General features: G+C 41.2%; 1 protein-coding gene across 6 annotated transcripts in view; it reads left to right on the top strand.

The window, feature by feature from the left end:
• The window catches only part of HDAC8 (histone deacetylase 8), a 241,477-nt gene that overhangs the window by 3,035 nt on the left and 223,786 nt on the right, over positions 1–14,656 (top strand). For 5 of the 6 annotated variants that reach the window (XR_004068538.3, XM_031005906.3, XM_031005905.3 and 2 more), the window contains exons 3-4: positions 1,296–1,426; positions 2,151–2,292. Coding sequence is in view for 5 of the 6 variants with exons in the window: in XM_031005906.3 (XP_030861766.2) it covers positions 1,296–1,426; positions 2,151–2,292 (273 nt within the window). In the remaining variant the exon portion in view is untranslated. Of the gene's footprint in view, positions 1–1,295; positions 1,427–2,150; positions 2,293–2,384; positions 2,600–14,656 lie in introns of those variants that run through there. The other variant, XM_004064390.4, reaches the window with a different exon arrangement.

Here is a 14,656-nt window from a genome sequence, read left to right as displayed (position 1 = left end):
TGGTGGTATAGATTTGTCTTCTTTAAGAAGAAGCAAGAATCTTGGGTCTTGGCTATGTATTTCACTTTTGAGGCCAAACCACAGGATTTCTTCCAGCTACCTTGGTGATAGTAGTAGCCTGTATAGTCGTATTAATTCATCATAAACTCATGGCTGTGTTCCCATTCAGCAGACATTTAAAACCACTGCTGCCTCCCTGTGGCCCAGGTCAGGGCTCCTTCAACTTGAATGTGTATATGAATCACCTTAAAATGTGTCATCTTGTTTAAAAATCATCATGTTAAAATACAAATTCTGACTCAGGTCTGAGGCAAGTCTGAAGTTCTGCATTTCTAACAAGCACCCAGGGAATGCTGATGCTCCTGGTCTATGGACCACCCTTTAAGTGGCAAGGGCTAGAGAACAGTAGTGGCAGCTGTGGGGTCAAGAAGAGGAAATGGGGAATAGGCAGCTAGAGGTTAGATGTGGTAAGGCCTCTTATTGGGTTAGCTCCCTTTATTCCCTCTCTCGCTTCTGTTTGTCATTTTTCGTGAGGAGTAGGTTGAGAGGTTCTGAGTGAAGTCCAGTTCCAACCATTTTGCCCCTTCTCGCCTCGCTCTCAGAGGCAGATAGGAGGGTCCAAGTCTAGAAACATTACATTTTGGGTTGCCCATTTTTTATCTGTTAATAGAATGATAGTTATCCACCAAGCATTTTTGTATGTGTTATCCTTTTATCTTCACATAAGTCCCATAAAGTTCCCCATTTTACAAATAAGAAAACTGAACTACAGAACAGTCAACTTACCTGAGGTTATAGAGCTAGTAAGTACAGAGTTAGGACAGGAACCCAATTCTCTGACTCCAAATCTGACTCCAAATTCAAAATGCATGATAACGTAGCTGCCTATTAAAATAAAGATATAGCTGAAAGGATTAGATAGCCCCATTCGCAACTGGTTCAAATGAAAATATCCCTGCCTACTAGTTTGTCATGAAAGTTGTAACTCACAGGGTAAAGTCTGTCTGATACCTGATTATTTGTTTAACTTGAATATAATTACTTTTGTTTACTTACCTACAAACTCAAGGGAAAATCTATCTTCTTGCCCCTTATTAATAGAGTCACTACTGTAGATGTGAGGCAGTGAAGACCGCACAGTGCAGTGGAAGAACAGAATGTGTTTATTACTCCAGCCTATTGGAACCAGAAGTTGAGACGTATTTTCTTCTCAGACTGCTGGCTTCTGGTTCTAGCTTCTGGCATACACTGGGTCTGACTCACTGACCTCTCTTTGTTCTCTCTGTTATTATTAGGATAGTTAAGCCTAAAGTGGCCTCCATGGAGGAGATGGCCACCTTCCACACTGATGCTTATCTGCAGCATCTCCAGAAGGTCAGCCAAGAGGGCGATGATGATCATCCGGACTCCATAGAATATGGGCTAGGTAAAGTCATTACCAGGCAGTGATGGGAGATGGACAGACTAATTTTTTTTTTAACTTGTATGATTTTTTTAATATTTTTTCATTAAGAAATCATGTGTTAACTGTCAATCTTAATCTTTTGGTTTAGCCACATATAACTCACTAAACAAGCAAACCATATGAGTTGAGCAAAGCCACATGAAGGGTTAGATGAAAGAAAACCTTTCAGTTGCTTATGCCCTACTGGCAGTGCTCAGATCTGGTCTGGCTGTATATATGCTGATTTAGCTGTCCTGTGACCTTATATTTTAACTGGAGTACAGATTTATGTTCTGGCTAAGTTTTTGTACCTCACCCCTCATTAAACAGCTGCATTTTTTAAAACTGTAAGTGACCTGCAGGATAGTCTAGAAAAACAGCATGGTTTAGCAGAGGAACATTGAACTGGGGGGTCAACAGAGCTGGGTCCCAAGCCTGGCTCTGTGTGACCACTGACAAGACACATCACCTCTCAGGCTTGGTTTCTCTATCTGTAGCCTGTGACTAGTTCATCAGGAGGGTTTATCCTTTCTAGCTCTAACCTTTTAAAATATTATATCCCCAACATTGGAGTTGTTTCTGTCTCAGTTGGAGCTGATATTAGCACAGTGGCTTTTTAGTAGGTTAGGTTGTTGTCACGCCTCAACCTATTCCTCCTCTTTTTCCAGTTCACCTTTTAACCAGCTCTTCTGATTTTTGCCCTAAGGTTATGACTGCCCAGCCACTGAAGGGATATTTGACTATGCAGCAGCTGTAGGAGGGGCTACGATCACAGCTGCCCAATGCCTGATTGACGGAATGTGCAAAGTAGCAATTAACTGGTCTGGAGGGTGGCATCATGCAAAGAAGTAAGAAAATGACCTTTCTGTTTTCTGACTCTTTCGTTGAGTCAGTTTCTCAGTTATGTAAACTCTTATGCTTATTGTATTGACATTTACAGAGAGACGTGTGTGTATGTGGCACTTTACAAGGCATTCTGAAGAAATCCAAGTGAAATAGAAAAAAGATTACCTAATATAGTGGAAAGCACACTGCTCAAAGTCAGGACACCTGGGCTCTACACCTAGTTTTTCTAACTTGGCTAACTGACTTGGACTGATTACCCTCCCTAGGCCTCAGTTTCTTCATCAATAAAATGAACAAAGGATACAACTAGACAGTCTCTAAATTCCTTTTCGGCTTTCTAGAAATTCCCCTGTCTTCGAGGGACTTACAGTCTAGAAACATTAACAAAATTAGAATAGAGAACAACATTAGTTATGGTACCAATGGAATATATGTATGAGCTGAAGAGACTTATCAGTAGAAAGAAATTAATCATGGAAGTCTTGGCAGAAGTGAATTTTAGAGCTAGTTCTTAAAAGAAGTGGCAAACAGATTTTTGAAAAGGTGGAAAATTGACGCTAATAGGTTTAAAACAAAAGGCTGAAGAATCAAGAAGAGGGCTCATGCTTCTCTAACGAAAGTAGCAACCCAGAGGTAGATGTCTCTCAAAGACAAAGGGCTTGTGAAAAGGCTCTTCCTAGGTGCTTCTTGGAGTTAGAGGAGAAGTCCTTTGGAGTGTTTGTTTGTTTATTTGTTTGTTTGTTTTTGAGACAGAGTCTCGCCCTGTCGCTCAGGCTGGAGTGCAGTGGCGCGATCTCAGCTTACTGCAACCTCCGCCTTCCCAGTTCAAGTGATTCTCCTGCCTCAGCCTCCTGAGTAGCTGGAATTACAGGCACCCGCCATCATGCCCAGCTAATTTTTGTATTTTTGTAGAGACAGGGTTTCACCACGTTGGCCAGGCTGGTCTTAAACTCCTGACCTCAGGTGATCTGCCTGCCTCGGCCTCCCAAAGTGCTGGGATTACAGGGGTGAGCCACCGCGCCTGGCCACCTTCTAGAGTTTTATGTTAACATGTCAAACTGCAGTAGTCTGTCTGAGAAGGATTGCTGGGCCCTCCTTCAGCATTTGGGACTTTGTTTGATATTTCTGTAGTACTTAATCCACATTGAAGAAGAAGGATTTTTTAAACTCTGAATTTATCGATCCTCTGTCTGAGAGAAATGAAGCCACTGTGGTAGTAACTGCCAATGCATCACTCACGAATAAATTGTTCATGCAATCAACCGTGACCTTAGGTGCTCTTGGGTCAAGAGAAAACAACACTTTGTTTTTCAGAATAAAACACAGCACAACTTCAGCATATGCAGGTTAAGATAATAACAGAATTTTTTCCATCAAATTGACAGATTTTGTGGCCAAGGAAGTCCTTGAAAAAGTTTACTGCTAGAATTTACTAGTTAGGCAACAGAGCAAAGGAAACCAATGTTTTAGTAATGAGTCTTACATGGTTTTAAAAACAGAGACAAGCTGCCTTTTGTTAGCTTTTGCTTGCTTGCCTGCTTGCTTCTTTCTTGCTTTGTTTGTTTGTTTTTTGTTTTTTTGTTTTTTAATAAAGACAATGTCTCCCTATGTTGCCCAGGCTGATCTTGAACTCCTGGGCTCAAGGGATCCTCCATCCTCAGCCTCCCAAGGTGCTGGCATTACAGGCATGTGCCACCACACCTAGCCTCTTTCTTTCTTTCTTTCTTGTTTTGTTTTTTTCGAGACAGAGTCTCTCTCTGTCACCAAGGCTGGAGTGCAGTGGTGCAATCCTAGCTCACTGCAGTCTCGAACTCCTGGGTTCAAGGGATCTGCCCACCTCAGCCTTCTAGGTAGCTAGGACTACAGGCACATGCCACCATGCTTGGATAATTTTTGTATTTTTTGTAGAGATGAGGTCTTGCTATGTTGCCCAGGCTGGTCTCAAATTCCTGGCCTCAAGTGATCCTCCCACCTTGGCCTCCCAAAGTGCTGGCATTACACATGACAGCCACTGCACACCACCTGCCTTTTTTTTAAGTTCAAAATAAAGACAATGACTGCTAGGAGAAAAAAAATGACCCTCTCCCCTCCCAGGTGCAGAGTGAAAGGAGAGAGCTAAGCTTCTCTGAACGAAAGACTTCTAGGTCCTCTTGGGCTTAGCAAGTTGAGAAGAAAAGTAGTGTGGCTTCATAGAAAAGGCTTGCTTCTATGAATGACATCCAGTTTATTATGCAATTAAATTAACTGCAGAAGGCCTACTAGGGCCTGGGTCATTTTCCAGTGGAGTACTCTGCTTCTTATTACTGTTTTGCTGCCAAAGGAAGTACACTCTGTCTTGACCCAATCACGACTGCTTCTGGGCTGCCCACAGACATGGGGATACCCACATATATCGCCTTAACTGTTGTAGACATCTTTCAGCTGATCCTGCATGGAAACGGACATGCCTGTGATAAATATAAATTACAGAGAGTCTCTAGAGATTGCCCCAGTTTAGGTCTGAATTCCAGGGTGTTCTTGGCATAACTAGAACCTCTCTGTAGATGGACTACAGGCATTTAGGCCACAAACTTACATCTAGCCAACATTTACCTATTATAATCACAATATTTGCTTAAACTTCCCATCTACAAATATATGTACAGATTCATACATGCCATTTATTCATTGAACAAGCATTGATTAAGCACCTACTATATGTCAAATATATGTTTATCATCACCAGTAAGCAGAGATATAGAAATTGAAGCAAGATATATTGTTTCCCCTACCAAGTTTGAAAAAGATGCTTTATTTCAAAATATCCAGGTGGTGGAAGGATTACAGTGAAATTAGTACAACCCCTTTTGAAAACTTTGGAAATGTTAAGAATGGGAAAAAATGTTCATACCAGTTGGCCCAGTAACAATATTCTTGGCAATCTATTCTAAGGAAATAAACCAATTCTACCTGTAAGAAATTTATATCTTAGGAGTAAGACAGCAAATAATTGCATCTGAAAGCTAAAAAAGGATGATTCTCAAAGAATATTCTACAAAAGAAGAGTAACGAAGGACTAATACTATTAGATATTAAGCATCCAAAACTACAATAATGAAAACACTGGTACAAAAATTAGATAGGTTATAGTACACCCCCACCCCAACAAAGAGACCAATTATATAGAATTTAATCTATTACAAAGGATGCATTGCAAGTGAATGGGAGTTGAAAGGTCTGTTGAGTAAATGAATGGTATTGTGACAGCTTGTACCATTATACCCTCATCTACTGTAATAAACTAAAATGAGTGACAGCTAGATTGAAAAGTTAAATATTTAAAAAAGCAAATTTTAAACACTAGAGTGAATGGATATTTATCAAGCTTCTAACGGGGAAGAATTTTCTAAGCTTAGAAAGTAATTTTTTAAAATCACAAAGGAAAAGATCAAACCTGACTGTACAAAATTTTAAAACCAAAATAACTTTTAAAAGGTTTTTTGGCTATTTTCAAAATCTAAACACAGACTGAAAAAGCCTATGTATCATAAATATGACAAAGTGTAATAGGCTTGTATTATCTAACCCACTCCTACAATATAATGTATAAGAAGAAATCTGCACAAAGAACACGAATAGACAATTTACAAAGGAGTTTAAGGACAACTGGAAAACATCGGAAAATGTTCATCACTACTAATCAAAGAAATGTAAATTAAAACCATTAGGTAAGCCTCTTTTTTTTGAGACAGAATCTCAGCTCTGTCGTCCAGGCTGGAGTGCAATGGTGTGATCTTGGCTCACTGCATCCTCTGCCTCCCGGGTTCAAGCGATTCTCCTGCCTCAGCCTCTTGAGTAGCTGGGATTACAGGCGCGTGCCACCATGCCCGGCTAATTTTTTTATTTTTAGTAGAGACGGGGTTTCACCGTGTTGGTCAGGCTGGTCTCGAACTCCTGACCTCATGATCTGCCCGCCTTGGCCTCCCAAGGTGCTGGGATTACAGGCAGGAGCCACCACTTTTTAAGCCTAAATTTAACAGAATTGAAAAAGATGGTACTCAGTTTCCTAGTGAGTGTGGTTTGGAAGAAAGCAATTTGGTAGCCAATGTGTATTAATGCCCTTTGATCGGGTAATCTTACTTCTGGGAATGTGGCCTAATTTTTTTTTTTTTAATATGGGAAACAAACTATTTTCATGAAGGTATTTATCAGTGTTATTTATAAAATTTTAAAAACTAAAATAACATGAATGCCTAGCAATAAAGGAATGGTGAATCTACTCCTTAGAATATTATCCTATTGTTTTACTGTTTTTCTTCTGTGCAAAAGCTTTTTGTTTTTATTTATTTATTTATTATTTACTTATGAGACAGGGTCTTGCTCTGTCGCCCAGGCTGGAGTGCAGTTGCATGGTCTCAGCTCACTGCAACCTCTGCTCCCCAAAGGTCAAGCAATCCTCCCACATCAGCTCCTGAGTAGCTGGGACTACAGGCACATACCACCACACCTGGCTTTTTTTGTAGAGATGGGGTCTTGCCATGTTGTCCAGGCTGGTCTCTAACTCCTGGGCTCAAGCAATCAGCCCACTTTGCCCTCCCAAAGTGCTGGGATTACAGTTGTGTGCCACCATGCCCAGCCTTATGCTATTATTTTAAATAATGATTATAAGAATTATAGGGAACTTCAGATAAATACTTTATGTGTGTCAATAAAAAAGCAGGTCTTGGCTGGGCGCAGTGGCTCATGCCTGTAATCCAAGCACTTTGGGAGGCCGAGGCAGGTGGATCACCTGAGGTCAGGAGTTCAAGACCAGCCTGGCCAACATGGTGAAACCTTGTCTCTACTAAAAATACAAAAATTAGCCGGGTGTGGTGGCGGGCACCTGTAATCCCAGCTACTCGGGAGGCTGAGGCAGGAGAATCGCTTGAACCCAGGAGGCAGAGGTTGCGGAGAGCCAAAATCGTGCCACTGCACACCAGCCTGGGTGACAGGGTGAGACTGTGTCTCAGAAAAAAAAAAAAGAAAAAAAACAGGTCTTAAAAATGTATGCACATTGTAATCACAGCTTTGTAAAACATATATGAAGAAAAAAAGACTGGTGGGAATGATAACAGTGGTTATCTTAGAATAACAATGATATAGTGGCAGAATTATTTTTTCTCCCAAATATTATTTTTTATTTTTTAATTTAATTTTCTTTTTACAACTTTATATATATATTTTTTATTTCAATAGGCTTTTGGAGAACAGGTGGCGTTTGGTTACATGAGTAAGTTATTTAGTAGTGATTTCTGAGCTTTTGGTGCACCCATCACCCGAGCAGTGTACACTGTACCCATTGTGTAGTCTTTTATCCCTTATCACCCCTCATCCTTTCCCCCGAGTCCCCAAAGTCTAATGTGTTGTTCTTATGCCTTTGTGTCCTTATAGCTCATCTTCCACATGAATGAGAACATACGACGTTTGGTTTTCCATTCCTGAGTTACTTCACTTAGAATAATAGTCTCCAATTCCATCCATGTTGCTGTGAATGCCATTATCTCATTCCTTTTTATGGCTGAGTAGTAGTCCATGGTGTATATATAAAACATTTTCTTTATCCACTTGTTGATTGATGGGCATTTGGGCTGGTTCCATATTTTTGCATTTGCAAATTGTGCTGCTATAAACATGCGTGTGCAAGTATCTTTTTCGTATAATGACTTCTTTTTTTCTGGGTGGATACCTAGTAGTGGGATTGCTAAATCAAATGGTAGATCTACTTTTAGTTCTTTAAGGAGTCTCCACACTGTTTTCCATAGTGATTGTACTAGTTTACATTCCCACCAGCAGTGTAAAAGTGTTCCCTTTTCACCACATCCATAACAACATCTATTATTTTTTTATTTTTTGATTATGGCCATTCTTGCAGGAGTGAGGTAGTATCACATTGTGGTTTTGATTTGCATTTTCCTGATCACTAGTGATGTTAGCATTTTTTCATATGTTTGTTGGCCATTTGTATATCTTCTTTTGAGAATTGTCTATTCATGTCCTTAGCTCACTTTTTAGTGGGATTATTTGCTTTTTTCATGCTGATTTGTTTGAGTTCTTTGTAATTCTGGATATTGGTCCTCTGTCAGATGTATAGATTGTGAAGATTTTCTCCCACTCTGTGGGTTGTTTGTTAACTCTGCTGATTATTTCTTTTGCTGTGCAGAAGCATTTTAGCTTAATTATGTTTCATCTATTTATCTTTATTTTTGTTGTATTTGTTTTTGGGTCTTTGGTCATGAATTCTTTGCCTAAGCCAATGTCTAGAAGGGTTTTTCCAATGTTATCTTCTAGAATTTTTATAATTTCAGGTCTTAGATTTAAGTCTTTGATCCATCTCGAGTTGATTTTTTGATAAGGTGAGAGATGGGGATCCAGTTACATTCTTCTACATGTGGCTTGCCAATTATCCCAGCACCATTTGTTGAATAGGGTGTCCTTTCCCCACTTTACGTTTTTGTTTGCTTTGTCAAAGATGAGTTACTGTAAGCATTTGGCTTTATTTCCAGCTTCTCTATTCTGTTCCATTGGTCTATGTGCTATTTTTATACCAGTATCATGCTGTTTTGGTGACTATGGCCTTATAGTTTGTAGTTGGGTAATGTGATGCCTCCAGATTTGTTCTTTTTGCTTAGTCTTAGTTTTGGCTTAGCTTTTGGTTCCATATGAATTTTAGGATTGTCTTTTCTATTTCTGTGAAGAATGATGGTGGTATTTTGATGGGAATTGCACTGAATTTGTAGATTGCTTTCGGCAGTATGGTCATTTTCACAATATTGATTCTACCCATCCATGAGCATGTAATGTGTTTTCATTTGTTTGTGTTGTCTCTGATTTCTTTCAGCAGTGTTTTGTAGTTTTCCTTGTAAAAGTCTTTCATGTCCTTGATTAGGTATATTCTTTTTTTTTATTAGTAAACTACAATCATATTTTAATCATATTTTAAAAAGATAATACATCATGAAAAAGTAGAATTTATACCAGGAATGTAAGTATACTGTAACATTCAAAAATCAATAAATGCAATTCACCACATAAGTGTATTAAAAAACAAACCATATGGTTGTCCCAATAGATACAGAAAAGGCATTTGAAAAAGTTCACCTTCGGGCCACGATAAATATAGTCAGCAAACTAGGAATAGAAGAGAACTTCCTCAAATTGATGAGGGCCATCTACAAAGAACCTATAGATAACATCATTCATAGTGGCGAAAAACTGAATACTTTCCCACTAAGATTGGAAACAAGGTAAAGGTGTCCATTGTTACCATTTCTTTTTTTTTTTTTTTTTTTTTAGTATTTATTGATCATTCTTGGGTGTTTCTCACAGAGGGGGATTTGGCAGGGTCATAGGACAATAGTGGAGGGAAGGTCAGCAGATAAACAAGTGAACAAGGGCCTCTGGTTTTCCTAGGCAGAGGACCCTGCGGCCTTCCGCAGTGTTTGTGTCCCTGGGTACTTGAGATTAGGGAGTGGTGATGACTCTTAACGAGCATGCTGCCTTCAAGCATCTGTTTAACAAAGCACATCTTGCACCGCCCTTAATCCATTTAACCCTGAGTGGACACAGCACATGTTTCAGAGAGCACTGGGTTGGGGGTAAGGTCATAGATTAACAGCATCCCAAGGCAGAAGAATTTTTCTTAGTACAGAACAAAATGGAGTCTCCTACGTCTACTTCCCTCTACACAGACACAGCAACAATCTGATTTCTCTATCTTTTCCCCACATTTCCCCCTTTTCTATTCGACAAAACCGCCATCGTCATCATGGCCCGTTCTCAATGAGCTGTTGGGTACACCTCCCAGACGGGGTGGCTGCCGGGCAGAGGGGCTCCTCACTTCCCAGACGGGGCGGCCGGGCAGAGGCGCCCCCCACCTCCCAGATGGGGTGGCAGCCGGGTAGGGGCTGCCCCCCACCTCCCTCCTGGACGGGGTGGCTGGCGGGGTGGGGGCTGCCCTCCACCTCCCTCCCGGACGGGGTGGCTGGCCGGGCGGGGGCTGCCCCCCACCTCCCGGATGGGGCGGCTGCCGGGCGGAGACGCTTCTCACTTCCCAGACTGGGTGGCTGCCGGGCGGAGGGGCTCCTCACTTCACAGACGGGGCGGCTGCTGGGCGGAGGGGCTCTTCACTTCTCAGATGGGGCGGCCGGGCAGAGATGCTCCTCACCTCCCAGACGGGGTCCTGGCTGGGCAGAGGCGCTCCTCACATCCCAGACGGGGTGGCGGGGCAGAGGCGCTCCCCACATCTCAGACGATGGGCGGCTGGGCAGAGACGCTCCTCACTTCCTAGATGGGATGGCGGCCGGGAAGAGGCGCTCCTCACTTCCCAGACTGGGCGGCCGGGTAGAGGGGCTCCTCACATCCCAGATGATGGGCGGCCAGGCAGAGAAGCTCCTCACTTCCCAGACGGGGTGGCGGCCGGGCAGAGGCTGCAATCTCGGCACTTTGGGAGGCCAAGGCGGGTGGCTGGGAGGTGGAGGTTGTAGTGAGCCGAGATCACGCCACTGCACTCCAGCCTGGGCAACATTGAGCACTCAGTGAGTGAGACTCCCTCTGCAATCCCGGCACCTCGGGAGGCCGAGGCTGGCAGATCACTCGCGGTTAGGAGCTGGAGACCAGCCTGGCCAACACAGCGAAACCCCGTCTCCACCAAAAAAACATGAAAACCAGTCAGGCGTGGCGGCGCGCCTGCAATCGCAGGCACTCGGCAGGCTGAGGCAGGAGAATCAGGCAGGGAGGTTGCAGTGAGCCGAGATGGTGGCAGTGCAGTCCAGCTTCGGCTCGGCATCAGAGGGAGACTGTGGAGAGAGAGGGAGAGGGAGAGGGAGACTGTGGGGAGGGGGGAGGGGGAGGGGGAGGGGGAGAGGCTAGGTATATTCTTAAGTATTTTATTTTTTCTGCAGCTATTGTGAAAGGGGTTGAGTTCTTGATTTGATTATCAGCTTTGTTGCTGTGGTGCATAGCACAGCTATTGATTTATGTACATTAATTTTGTATCCTAAAACTTTGCTGAATTCATTTACCAGTTCTAGGAGCTATTTGGATGAGTCTTCAGGGTTTTCTAGGTATATGATCATATCATCAACAAAGAGCAACAGTTTGACTTCCTCTTTACCGATTTGGGTGCTCTTTATTTGTTTCTCTTGTCTGATTGCTCTGACTAGGACTTCCAGTACTATGTTGAATAGAAGTGGTGAAAGTGGGCATCCTTTTCTTCTTCCAGTTCTTGGGGGGAATGTTTTCAACTTTTCCCCGTTCAGTATAATGTTGGCCGTGGGTTTGTTGTAGATTATTACCTTTTATTACCTTAAGGTACGTCCCTCCTATGCCAATTTTGCTCGGGGTTTTAATCATAAAGCGATGCTGAATTTTGTCAAATGCTTTTTCTGCATCTACTGAGATGATCATGCGATTTTTGTTTTTAATTCTGTTTATGTGGTATATCACACTTATTGACTTGTGTATGTTAAACTATCCCTGCATCTCTAATATCGAACCCAGTTGATCATGGTGAATTATCTTTTGATATCCTGTTGGATTTGGTTCACTATTATCTTGTTGAAGATTTTTGCATCTTCATCAGGGATTTTGGTCTGTAGTTTTCTTTTTTTGTTATGTCCTTCTCTAGTTTTGCTATTAGGGTGATATTGGCTTCATAGAATGATTTAGGGAGGATTCCCTCTTCCTCTAACTTTTGGAATAGTGTCAATAGGATTGGTATCAATTCTTCTTTGAATGTCTGATAGAGTTCAACTGTGAATTCGTCTGGTCCTGGGCACTTTTTTGTTGGCATCTTTTGTTGTTGTTGTTACCATTTCAATCTCGCTGCTTGTTACTGCTCTGTTCAGAGATGCTTTATGTTCCTGGTTTAATGTAGGAGGGTTGTATATTTCCAGGAATTTATCCATCTCCTCTAGGTTTTCTAGTTTGTGCACTTAAGTGTTCTTAGTAGCCTTGAATAATCTTTGGTATTTCTGTGGTATCAGTTGTAATATCTCCCATTTCATTTCTACTTGAGCTTATTTGGATCTTCTCTCTTCTTTCCTTGGTTCATCTTGCTAATTGTCTATCAATTTTATTTATTTTAAAAGAACCAGCGTTTTGTTTCATTTACCTTTTGTATTTTTTTGTTTGTTTGTTTCAGTTTCATTTAGTTCTGCTCTGATCTTGGTTATTTCTTTTCTTCTGCTGGGTTTGGGCTTGGATTGTTCTTGTTTCTCCAGTTTCATGAGGTGTGCCCTTAGATTGTCTATTTGTGCTCTTTCAGACTTTTTAATGTAGGTATTCAATGCATTTGCTAAGGGGCATTTCCCCTTAGCACTGCTTTTGCTGTATCCTAGAGGTTTTGATAGGTTGTGGCACTATTATCGTTCTGTTCAAAGAATTTTTTAATTTTTGTCTTGATTTCATTGTTGACCCAATGTTCATTCAGAAGCAGGTTATTTAATTGCCATGCATTTGCATGGTTTTGAGGGTTCCTTTTGGAGTTTATTTCCAGTTTTATTCCACTGTGATCTGAGACAGTACTTGATATAATTTTGATTTTTAAAATCAAGGCTTGTTAAAGATTTTCTTAAGTGAGACTTGTTTTGTGGCCTATCATATGGTCTGTCTTGGAGAATGTTCCATGTGCTGATGAATAGAATGTATATTCTGCAGTTGTTGGGTAGAATGTTTTTTGTTTGTTTGTTTGAGGTGGAGTCTCCCTCTGTCGCCCAGGCTGGAGTGCAGTGGCGCAGTCTCAGCTCACTGCAAGCTCCGCCTCTCGGGTTCACGCCATTCTCCTCCCTCAGCCTCCCTACAGGCTCCCACCACCACGCCAGGCTAATTTTTTGTATTTTTAGTAGAGACGGGGTTTTACCATGTTAGCCAGGATGGTCTCGATCTCCTGACCTCGTGATCCACCCTTCTCGGCCTCCCAAAGCGCTGGGATTACAGGCGTGAGCCACTGCGCCCAGCCTGGGTAGAATGTTCTATAAATCTCTGTTAAGTCCATTTGTTCAAGAGTATAGTTTAAGTCCATCGTTTCTTTGTTGACTTTCTGTCTGGATGACCTGTCTAGTGCTGTCAGTGGAGTATTACAGTCCTTCACTATAATTGTGTTGCTGTCTATCTCATTTCTTAGGTCTAATAGTAATTGTTTTATAAATTTGGGAGCTCCAGTGTTAGGTGCCTATATATTTAGAATTGTGATATTTTCCTGTTGGACTAGTCCTTTTATCATTATATAATGTCCCTCTTTGTCTTTTCTAACTGCTGTTGCTTTAAAGTTTGTTTTGTCTGATATAAGAATAGCTACTCCTGCTTGCTTTTGGTGTCCATTTGCATGGAATATCTTTTTCTGCCCCTTTACCTTCAGTTTATGTAAGTCCTTATGTGTTAGGTGAGTCTCCTGAAGATAGCAGAAACTCGGTTGGTGAATTCTTATCCATTCTGCCATTCTGTATCTTTTAAGTGGAGCATTTAGGCTACGTTCAATGTTAGTATTGAGATTGAGGTACTATTCTATTCACCATGCTAGTTGTTGCCTGAATATCTTGCTTTTTATAAATTGTATTGTTGTTATATAGGTCCTGTGAGATTTATGCTTTAAGGAGCTTCTATTTCAGTTTATTTTGAGGATTTGTTTCAAGATTTAGTGCTTATTTTTAGCAATTCTTGTAGTGCTGGCTTTGTAGTGGCAAATTCTCTCAGCATTTTTTTGTCTGGAAAAGACCATATCTTTCCTTCATTTATGAAGCTTAGTTTCCAGTGGATACAAAATTCTTGGTTGATAATCATTTTGTTTAAGGAGGCTAAAAATAGGACCCCAATCCCTTCCGGCTTGTAAGGTTTCTGCTGAGAAATCTGTTAATCTGATAGGTTTTCCTTTATAGGTTACCTGATGCTTTTGCCTCACAGCTCTTAAGATTCTTTCCGTTGTCTTGACTTTAGGTAACTGATGACTATGTGCCTAGGTGATCATTTTGCACTGAATTTCCCAGGTATTCTTTGAGCTTCTTGTATTTGGATGTCGAGCTCTCTAGCAAGGCTAGGGAAGTTTTCCTTAATTATCCCTTCAAATATGTTTTCCAAACTTTTAGATTTATCTTCTTCATTGGAAACACAAATTATTCTTAGGTTTGGACATTTAACATAGTCCCAAACTTCTTGGAGGCTTTGTTCATTTGTTAAAATTCTTTTCTCTTTGTGTTTGACAGATTGGGTTAATTCAAAAGCCTTGTCTTTGAGCTCTGAAGTTCTTTCTTCTGTTTGTTCAATTCTATTGCTGAGACTTTCCAGTGCATTTTGCATTTCTCTAAGTGTGTCCTTAATTTCCAGAAGTTGTGATTGTTTTTTATTTATGCTCTC

The sequence above is a fragment of the Gorilla gorilla genome, chromosome X (assembly GCF_029281585.2).
Source record: "Gorilla gorilla gorilla isolate KB3781 chromosome X, NHGRI_mGorGor1-v2.1_pri, whole genome shotgun sequence".
In the NCBI taxonomy this organism is placed as follows: Eukaryota; Metazoa; Chordata; class Mammalia; order Primates; family Hominidae; genus Gorilla; species Gorilla gorilla.
Note: the sequence above shows the minus strand (reverse complement) of the source record. Positions and strands in the feature narration are given on the sequence as shown.